The 11212-nt window shown below is 36.1% G+C and overlaps 1 protein-coding gene across 1 annotated transcript; it reads left to right on the top strand.

The window, feature by feature from the left end:
- Positions 1-7761: 7761 nt before the first annotated feature.
- On the top strand, positions 7762-9311 carry LOC122135756 (acidic repeat-containing protein-like). Its single transcript, XM_042715970.1, has 3 exons — positions 7762-7956; positions 8047-8663; positions 9258-9311. The coding sequence occupies exons 1-3, from the start codon at positions 7908-7910 to the stop codon at positions 9309-9311; spliced, it is 720 nt and encodes a 239-aa protein (XP_042571904.1). The 5' UTR covers positions 7762-7907.
- Positions 9312-11212: the final 1901 nt, after the last annotated feature.

Below are 11212 nucleotides of genomic sequence, written 5' to 3'. Positions count from 1 at the left end.
CAGCAGCACAAGATTCATTAAACAGCCCTTGTAGTTTGTACTTGTGTCATCAAAAAATTGAGGCCTTTAATGTGAATAAACCAATATCAAATAATGGTCTATAGAATGATATAACTCCCTATGTTTGACAGAATAATAATAAATATAGGCAGTCGTAATGTCTCATAAGAGTCTGACACAGATAATTTCTGAGTTGCCTAATACATTATGAACATGAAGAGTGAACAGCAGTGAGAATAATTCATGAGTGAGGACATAAGTGAATGACAGTTTCATGCTCTCTTGTGTCTGATGTTTATGGCTGCCTGATGCCTTGATCTGAGCAAAGGCCATTACTTCCTGTTACTGTTATGGTGAATTATCACTCAGTTTTATTTCACATTAGTTCAGTTTTGAATAGTTTTAAAGTAATATCAAGAAAGTAATATTAAAAAAAAACAAAATAAAAATAAATTAAAATATAACTATGGAAAAAAAGTTTTTTCCCCCCATAAGTTCATGTCTGATATCAAAATGGAAACATTAATTTTTATCATATTTTCCCAACAGTTTTGCCACTAATGTTTATTATTATTATTATTATTATTATTATTATTATTATTATTATTATTATTAAATAGTCTACTTGGTTATCATTGCGACTACAGTGTCAGTAAATAGCTTGAGATATATGAGACATTAAAAAAAATAAATAAGGTTAAGATCCATTGTAAACAGAGTAACTGTATTGTGTCAAATTTTGGAAAAAACTTTGAAAATCTTATTTAAAGGTGTATATTTGGGATTAAAAAAAATGCTGGCTATGAAATTAGCCATAGCAATAAAGGGGCCAGACCTTTTATTTCATTTTGCTGAAATGTCACTTCAACCAAAGGATGATATGAAATAAGATATTCTGCAAATTAGATGAAATTAACTAAGTTATTAAAAGTGTGAAATGTTTTTTTTTTTTCAATAGGCAAAATAATAATAATAATAAAAAAAATTCAATATATATATATATATATATATATATATATATATATATATATATATATATATATATATATATAATAAAGGTTAATGCTAATCTAAAATATGAATAAATACTATAAGATTATATAAGTAATACTAACATAATAACACGTTAGCAGATGTTATGATAACTGCAGTTTTATATATTAAAAAATATACAATGTAAACCAGAGCTTGCAGACATCACATTCATCAAGAGTAGTTTGTGGTCTGTGGACAAAATACACACAAGCACACACTTTTCATGAACAATGGAAATTTCTGGCAGGTCATGTCCACCTGGAGCTCAATATGCCTTTGTAATGTTTTGATGGTGTTACAAAAACAAGTTTTTGCAAATTTAAAGTAGTTTCTACTTTTTATTCCTAAAGTTATCTGTTAGTATTTCATATAACTTTGGGAGACTTGTTATATAGTAAGGAAGTCATATGGACTATTTTTAAGGGACCTTTGTAGGGCTTGTCTTGTCACTAAGAATTTTGGTTGTATGGAAAATATCTAAAAAAAAATGTGTTTCAGACAAAATAACATGTAGAATACTGGTTTGAAACACCATGATGGTAAGTACAGAATTTTCAATTTTGTGTAAACTATTCCATTAATATGATATGAAGATTATTCCAAATAAATGCTTATCTAAGAAAAAGTTAAGTCAGCTTTAAAGAGTTGTAAACTAGGCCAATTAAACTGTAACAGCAACAAAAGTCTAATTTTCTGAAGAAATGGGTAATTTCCTCTTTCAAATCAGTGTGTTGGTAAGAAATCATGTAGCAACACTGTTTCCTTTGCAAACTTTGAGAAATTCATCCAATTAAAATGTCTTTTTCTCATTAGTTAACTGCACCACACAGACCAGTTAGTCACAATAACTGCAAATCGTTTTAATGCGCTAGTGATTTTTCATCTCAGAAATATTTTTTTTTTTCTGAAAAGAGAGGCTATGCTTGCATCCTAAAATATTTATACAACTCTCTGCTCTGTTAAAACATGCTTACATGATCTGTTTCATGGCTGCTTGACAGCCTGGCTCAACAAAATGAGATTTTCACATTTGCAAGTCCATTAGTTCCATCAACACGGTGTCACTTTAAATTTTCAGCCTTCTATTTGAATGGAGCTGACTGTACACTGACACCTCATCCACAAAAGACTTTGTCACTGACGCAATGTTGCTCACCATGGTGATCTCCCTGGTAGCAGTGTTGTAGAGTATTTAACCTATTGGAAGCCTCTTAGAGAGCTGTCAGGGGAAGAAGCCTCCAGGCAAAAGTTGCAGCAGACCTAAATAACTTACACATGATAAGCATTTACAAGACTGATTGCTGTAAAATATAAACTATATAAAAATATAAACAACCTATTTTATGAAACCGTTCACCCTAAAAAAATTATCAATTTTTGCATGCTCATGTTGTTACAGATATGTTTGGCAGTCTTTCTTCCATGGAACAAAAGCACAGAAATTGTGAAGAATGCTCCAGTCACTCTTTTCCATGATATAGCTTTGTGTGAGGAAAATGTAAAAAAGATTGAAATTTTTTAAATTAATTGTAGCACTCCTTGGTATATTTATTAGTGTTCATGAGGGAAGCATCAAAGTCCTATTCATGAACAAATCATTTGATCGAGTTCATAAAACTAATCTGTTTCCAAAAAGCAACTTTGGTCACAAGTTACATCATTACCATTAGAGTTCAATGGAACTTACCAACATAACTAACAATGCTTTTGGGAAACACACTATAACCACAATAATTAACAGCATATGTATTAGAATATTACCAGTGAATGTTAATGTTTTTCACACAATGCTTGGAACAAGTTGTATGGACCTCTTTATGATGCTCTTGCAACCTTGAAGGCACCTGTCCTAATTTTGTGTTCAGAGAAAGAAATACAGAAAATAATAGAGGTTTGGAATGACATGAGAATGAGCAGATAATGATGTAATTTTTGGTGAATCTTTAAATTTTGAAACTTTAACCTTTATCTGAAGTTATATACTGTTATAAATGCAACCCATGCTCATTAGAAATATGTGACTTTGCCTACTTTTCTACAAAACATGATATACGTTATTCAGTTTAACTAAATAAGTAAGAGTATGAAGAGTAGTTTTTTTCCCCTAATGGCAAACAAACAAATACAAATTAAAACATAAAATATACAAATAAACAAATCCACGAAAATGCTAATTCAAAATATTAATAAATACTATAATAAATACTTTTTTTTCTCCATTGCAGATGCAGGTTTATTAAACCCAATGCCCAAAAAATAGCAAACTAGCATGTTCAATTTGCTTCAAAATGTAAATGTGGCTGTGGCCATGTTTTACTATATTTGTTATATATCATATTACGGCAGTTCAGAAATGTCTGTGATTAGTGCCAAAAGGGTAATGTTCTATCACGTTCGAAAAATAACGTACCCCCTACACTAAACTCTACCCTAAATCTTAAAGCTAGTGTTAACAAAAACAGTGAGATTAAAATGCTTTTTGTAACTAGGTGAGCTACCAAGCAAGTTTACTATGTCAGAAGAGCCATACATATGCAGCTGGTTATGTGATGCAAACCTCAAAATTGATTAGTTTACAAATCATGAGTTATGGTAAAAGTGTTCTGAGGTCATGGCATAGTATTGTGCAAGAAATGAAATAAAATGTGTGCAAGGATGTAATAATAATAATAAAGAATAAACAAAATTATAATTTGCCCTAGTAATCATGAACTACTGTATGCGAAAGGTGTGTTTACTGCCTCTAGTGTTCATTTTAGCTGTACACTGCAGTCAATTATAGTCACATAGCTTTTGCAGATTTGTTGGCAGTCACTCATTTTCAATGAATATGAGTTTCTTATACAGAACAGATAGGAGGTGTACTAGGAATGGTGCAATACCTTTCCATGACTTTCACACGTCACCATAGAGCACCATGAATTTATTACAGGGGCAAACCCCTGGAGCAACCTGAGGTTAAGTGGCTTTGCTCAAGGGCACAATGGCAAATCTCAAAAATAATCGGAAGCATTCTAAAAAAACAACCACTACAACCTACTGTGGATCAGTAATTATGTTTTCAGCCAAAGACTGTTATGGTGTGGTTAAATCAGCCTAGTTTATCACGCTCTAAAAACATCAGCGGTGTTTTTAACACCAACCCCTTTCACTTGCCAGCAATTTGCCAGCTCCTTAGAACAAATGATTATTTTCCCATCTCTCTCTTATCTTACAAGCACCTGTTATCATGAAAAACACTTTGAGAGTTGTAATAGAGAAAGTACTAAATACAAGTTCCAGCAACCCTGGCTTCTATATCAGCAGGTGGCACAGATTAATCTCTCCTCGTGTGAATTCGGACAAGGCTCTGCTGTTTCAGCCGTATTGGAAAATTGATCAGAGGAGCGAAACAGGGATCCGTCAGCTTAAGCTTAGCTCTCCGCCAGGTTTTAGAAGCAGCCCTGAGAGGATGAAAAGGGATTGTATTATAAGGACTAGTAAACAAATAGGCTAAAAACACACACATGGCATGTTGATTATGATGTGCCATAACCAAACGTTATATGCCTGCTTGAAAATGCAGAATGGATAATGAGATTTGACATCTCAATCACAGATATCTCAATGTTCCCAAAAGGTCAGTACACACATTCTAGTTTGTATTACATTAATGTTCACTGCCCTCTTTCTTAAATCATTTATGCACATACTAACTCACATGGACATGTAATCTTCTGCAGACAAGTACATGAAACACACATCCATAGTCCTGCATCTATCATAGTTTAGATTTACAATCAGAAGTAAATGATGTTCATGTCGATAAGAATGTTGTTGAGGCTCCTAAAACTAAACCCTAATCATAATTCTAAACCTAACACTAAAATCTGATTGATAGAAATGTTGCTCCGTGATCAACAAGGATGTTGACCTGGGAACATGCCTTACATGTTTGAATCACATTAAGCCTAGTGCACCACCAATAAACTGATCTCTACTGCTCTGCCTTATTTAAAGTCAAATTTAGGAATTGTCTTAAATTGCCTTTTTTTAATCATGAGTTTGAGTTTAAATTGAACTGGGAACAACACAAATAAGGCACAAATTAAAAACTAAAATCATCTGTTTTTTTCCCCCAAACAGGAAGATATTTTAATACACTGTAAAAATCTGGTAATCTGTTACCTTAGAAAGACATTTTTACCTGATTTAAACAACAACAACAAGAAAAATGTTTTGTTGGAAAAAAGATAATGTATTAACTTGATTAACTGACGATAAATAATATATTAATTTAAATAAAACTAGCCATCAAAACTATTTTAATTCTGCAAAACACCACCACAAAAGTCAGACATTATAATCTATTCTATGTAATGTTTCTGGGAATACCCGACATATGAGTAATATGAAAAAATATATGAAAACTGAATTTAAATTGTAATATGGTATACTATATATATATAAATCTCCAGGAATTAAATTTCAGGAAGAGATGGAGTGAAATCTTCTGAGATTTAAATAATAGTGACTTGCCTTCAACTGACTTTCTGCTTTAGCGAAGAAACTGGTGATAAAAACACCTATCCCTTTACTACTAAACAGTTGCTAACAGGAGTGTGAGCCCAAATAACCTTTCTCTTGTCAAGATGCAAACACGTGAGATGGAACACTATTTTAATTAGTGTCTGGGTCCTTCCAAATTTAGTTAGCACATCTCTCAAGCACGTTCACTTTAACAGTTATTTTTAAACTGAAAACACACTTGTAGCCGAAGAAGCAATATTGTTTATAATATAACAACTTCTTCTTTAATGATTTTCTTGATTCATTACTTATTAATGTACTGTGGTGACTAACCAACAACAAAATGTAGGCTACATACATGAATACACCGTAGAAAATGAGAAATCATAACACTCAATATACTGCAGTCTCTCTGAAGTTCCTTCATACAGAGCCAATCATATTTTTAATAGAAGCATCACAATGCTTATGTATGGCAGCTGCAGGAATGGAAGTCCTGTTTATCCTCCAGCATTAGCTGATAGACACACATAGAGAAACGGGGTGAGAGGGGGATCAAGACAGAGAAATAAACAGACAAGAGAAAGCTGATCAAGGAGGAGACATTAGCTTTGATGCTATGCATGCTCATTAGCTGTGTTTGGTTATCAGGATGAAGTTCTTTGAGGGTGTCAGTAAATTAATGTTAGATGTCAGAAGAGGGTAATGAGAGGTTAAGACACAGCACTCCACCTCTCACGCTCTGCTGTCTGTTTATCAGAACGCGGCACACCGAGCCCAAAATAACATTGATAAGTGTCCAAAAAAAAACTAAAAACAAAAAACAGGCTCCTCAATAGGCGACTCACTCAGTACAATATTAGGAAGGTCACATTAAAGAAGTGGTTCACTCTCCAAAAAAATTATGTCAGCATTTTTGAGCAATGGGTTTCCTCTGGGATTTTGTGTTTTTTTTAATAATAATAACAACACACACACACACACACACACACACACACGCACACATAATAACAGATATCATGCGCACACATACACACATGTTGGGTTTTCATGTTTTATGGGGCAATCCTAAAGGTGTAATTGTTTGTTATACTGTACAAACTCTATTTTCTGTATGATTTATAAGCTTGTTTCCGAATGGGGACCAAAAAATAAAAAATCCCCACAAGCTCAAAATTTACTGGTATTATTATTTTTGGACACAGACGCATGATTAAAAAGGTATTATTTTGTGTTTTAAAAAATATAATAAAAAATAATTAAAAATAATGTTTTAAAAACATACACAATGTCGATTTACACACTTGAGGAGATGGACAACAGCTGAAATCCTGCAAACAGCTTTTTAGCAACTTACATCTTTTACAAACACAACAGTTTCAAAATGAATGTTTTCTTTGAAACTCTATGAAATGTGGAAAAGGAAGAAGTATCAATGCAAAAGTTTTTTTTTTTTTGCACAAAACAAAACAAAACCAAAAAAACTGGGGGATTTCAATTAAATGTTTAATTAGGTTACAATATTGTGACAAAAGAAAGCTATCTATCTTTTAAAACTGAATTCATCCTAGATTTCCATCTGAAATTTGTGAGTTTAATATTTTATCTAGTATATTTTCAGACTGGGACCGTGTCCACACATACACGGGTATTTTTATAAACAGAGTTTTTCCTTCTTCCATTTATAAAAAAATCTCTGTCCACATGAAAACGCAAAAGCATGCTATGATGCACTGTCAAGAGCATGCCAAACCAACAGGTGGCGATATAATCTCAAATGTAAAGCCATTTGGCCAATCAGAAGCTTGAAAAAGTTTCCAGTAGGTGGAGATAACAGCGCATACTCCGACGTCACAAGCCAAAAACTCTGGTTTCGCTGTCTACATGATAACACTGCAACCAGAGTTTTTGAAAGTCTTCACCCTGGTAGGAGTTTTCAAAAATGTTCGGTTTCAGTGACCTGGTGCAGCGTTTGCATGTGGATGAATGGCCAAACTGCATAAAAAAGCTGCGGTTTTGAAAATAACCGCGTTCGTGTGGACAGGGCCTGGCATTCCTGTTTTGTTGTGCTTTTCTCCCCATGTGCTCCCTGTGACCAAGTTTCTCCCTCTCGTTTTGATTACTCATTTAGTTTAGGTGTGTCCCGTTAATTATCCTCGTTTAGTTCAGTATTTAAAGTGTTGTCTGTTCATTGTTTCCTTTGTCTGGTGTCGTCTATACTATGGTTTATAAAAGACTATTATTTGTGACTCACCGTCGTCTTCACATTCCTCAACTCATCACCGTAGCACCGTGACAGAACACCGGACCAAGCAAAGTATGAACTGGGCTGAGGAGTTAATTTGGAACATTCAGCAGGATGGATGGCCTTTGGAACAATATGTGGAGGAGGTCCTGAGTGTTGTACATCTGGTGAGCTGGAGCGATTACATGGTTAATGCCTGCTTCCCAATGGGACTCAATGATAATTTGTTTCAATTCCTGTCTCCTGATGATTGTTAGAGCCCGCTCGCTCCATTCCACCCATGCTTCCCCAAGTTCTCCCAAGTTCGGCTTCAGTTCTCAGCCCAGATACAGTGACAGCTCCACTGTCAAGCCCACCGGCTGATTCACTCCCAAGCCCTATGATGACAGCAGCTATCTCCTTCACCTCAGCCCAAAAGAGGAGAATGAGGAGAAAGAGACAGATGGCTCGAGCGCCAGACCAGAGTCGAGAGATGGCTCGAGCGCCAGACCAGAGTCGAGAGATGGCTCGAGCGCCAGACCAGAGTCGAGAGATGGCTCGAGCGCCAGACCAGAGTCGAGAGATGGCTCGAGCGCCAGACCAGAGTCGAGAGATGGCTCGAGCGCCAGACCAGAGTCGAGAGATGGCTCGAGCGCCAGACCAGAGTCGAGAGATGGCTCGAGCGCCAGACCAGAAACGAGAGATGGCTCGAGCCCCTGACCTCGCTGTTCTCGTGTCCAGCCCAGGGAGGGCCTCAGATCCCAGGTCAGGCCCAGGAGAGCCTCCTGTTCCCACGTCAAGCCCAGAGAGGGCCTCGGATCACGAGTCTAGCTCAGAGAGGGCTCTAGATTCCACGTCAAGCACAGAAAGGGCTTCTGTCCTCACGTCTGGCCCAGTGAGGGCTGTTGTTCCTATGTCCGGCCCATGGAGGGCCTCAGATCCTGAGTCTAGCCCAGAGAGGGCTCCTGTTCCTACGTCAAGCCCAGAGAGGGCTGTTATTTTAGCCTCTGGCCCAGGGAGGGCCTCAGAAACCAAAACTAACCCAGAGAGGGCTCCTGTTTCCACGTCAAGCCCAGTGAGGGCTCCTGTCCCTGAGTTCGACCCAGAGAGGGCTTCTGTTCTTCTGTTCAGTTTATTTGCTGCATATATCAATATTTAGATTTAAATAAAAGTTTAAATTAAATCTGTTTATCATATCATGTTCTCTCATCAGAAGACTTGGATTAAAGTCTCTGCTTTATTTCCGCATTTCTTTTTGTCTTAAGAGCGTCAAAGTTTTGTGTGATTTGACTTACAACAGAGGGACAGAAATCTCTCAGATTTCACTTAAAAATATCTTTATATGAGTCTAATGGGTTTGGAACAACATAAGGCTGAGTAAATGATGACACATAAAAAAGATTTGATTTGATGTCTACTGTTACACCTGAGATACACTGCACAATTTTAGCAGTCCTATAAGATAATAGCATGTCATACTGTGTCACAGGCGGAGTATTGGGGGCGTGGTGTGGGGTTGAGAGACAATCATGATTTTGTCTGAGCTATGAATAAAACATAAAAATTAAAGATTCAAATTTTCTCATTTTATTTGTAGTATCTTATTATTTTGGTGGATGGAATAAGTTTTTGGCTAAATGAATTTCAATTATATGTAAGCCTCATATCCCCGCACCTCATGATAGCAAATTGTCGTGATACATGAGAGGTCTCTCTTTTCGTTATTCTCCCGCTTTAGCAAGTTAAATGAAAAAAGGATATTCGTGATTCAGATTTTTTTTTTTATAAACCCACTAATAAAAATGTGATGGACTGAGTAACTCCTGGATGAATTAGACAGGCGATTTTCACATGAAGCGATGGCCTTGAGTGTGGCATCAGTCCTCTACTAAGCATGTACACAAGCCTTAAGATTCACCCTCAGCTTGTGACAGCTGAAATGGATCTTGTGAAATGTGCTATCACATCGCCATTCACTCTTGAAAAACTTAAAGATGAAGTAGAGAAGGACAAATATCAAACTTTTTCAGACTGCTGCAGCTTGCACTCATGCTGCCCGTTGGTTAGGTTACATCAGAAATAAGTTTCTCAGAGGAGAATAAGAAACAATCTTTAATGGCACAGGGCAGATTCTCAAATCTTTCTCTACTCCACATAGTGAACGATTTGACTGAAAATTAATCAGAATATAACGTCAGTGAAAGAAATATATGGCCATCTATGCAACTCTGAAAGAGGCAGCTTTTTTGCACTAGGTGTTTTTTTTGTTTTTTTTTTTTTACTCTGTAAAGCAGTCATTGTTAATTCTAAATGTATTTTTAAAGTAGAATATATGCTACATACATATATGAAATGTAGAACATATAAAAAAGTGCTCGTGGCTCATCTGCAAGTGGGTGCCCCCCATGCATAAAAGTAAAACTCTGCCTATGCACTGTGTGACATGGATCTAATAAACTTAAACTACAACATGTGTGTAGACTGTACAATGATGACACCTGTTGACTCATAGGCTACGACACACATTTCTATAGAAGAATAAAACATCATCAGCATGTGCAAGTGGTAAACAAAAAGAGCATGATAAATCACACTTTTGCAGTTATGTGTGCTGCATCGTAAGCTATCTTTGGTCACAAGACTGTGACAACGGCTGTCTTTTGAACCTCTCTCACTACACAACACGACACAGAACCACCAATTAGGAGCCACACTCACAGAAAATGCCATGATTGTTTCCCGATGCCAATCTTGTGTTTGGGACAGCCAAAAACCATGCAGTGTGTCTCAGGCTTTACACACATCACAGCCTCCCCAACATCATGGCACTATGACGATCATCATTTACATTTCTGTGTAATTAAAAAGCATCTGGGCAAATCTGCTCTCCCCTCTTGTTAGTAATTAATTCTAAACGAGCCACTGCTGCCATCAATGCAAAGTCACAACCAATGACCAGCATCTCCATGGCAAAATATCCTCACTATTTCATGCAGAGTACATAACAGCAAGCTGTGTGTCCTTGGAGACAATTAACCCAAAGTTAATTAGAAAAAGAGTCCTGTGATTCCATTGGACGAGACAGAGGTGTGGAACTGGGTTGAGGTTGATTTAGAGTAATGTTCTAGTCCTGGAATTAATCACAAATGAGCATGTATGTGTACATATCCATTACAAAGCATTAAAGTATGACAAAGAAAGTGAAGATGCTAGCAGATAATCACTTTGGGCAATAACACATCATTTCTGCTTTTTTGTAATTTATGCATTAGGCATGAAGACAAAAACTAGAGTGAAACACTCAAAGTCAAAAATATGCAGACACAACAGCTCTCAAAATCTTTGTCATGAAATGCCATTTGTAATTTCTTTGTTTGTTGTGATTTTTTTTAAATCATTCCGATGGATGAATCCAAATATAATGTTTACATGAACATTGAATAA

The sequence above is a fragment of the Cyprinus carpio genome, chromosome B1 (genome assembly GCF_018340385.1).
Source record: "Cyprinus carpio isolate SPL01 chromosome B1, ASM1834038v1, whole genome shotgun sequence".
Lineage (NCBI taxonomy): Eukaryota > Metazoa > Chordata > Actinopteri > Cypriniformes > Cyprinidae > Cyprinus > Cyprinus carpio.
Note: the sequence above shows the minus strand (reverse complement) of the source record. Positions and strands in the feature narration are given on the sequence as shown.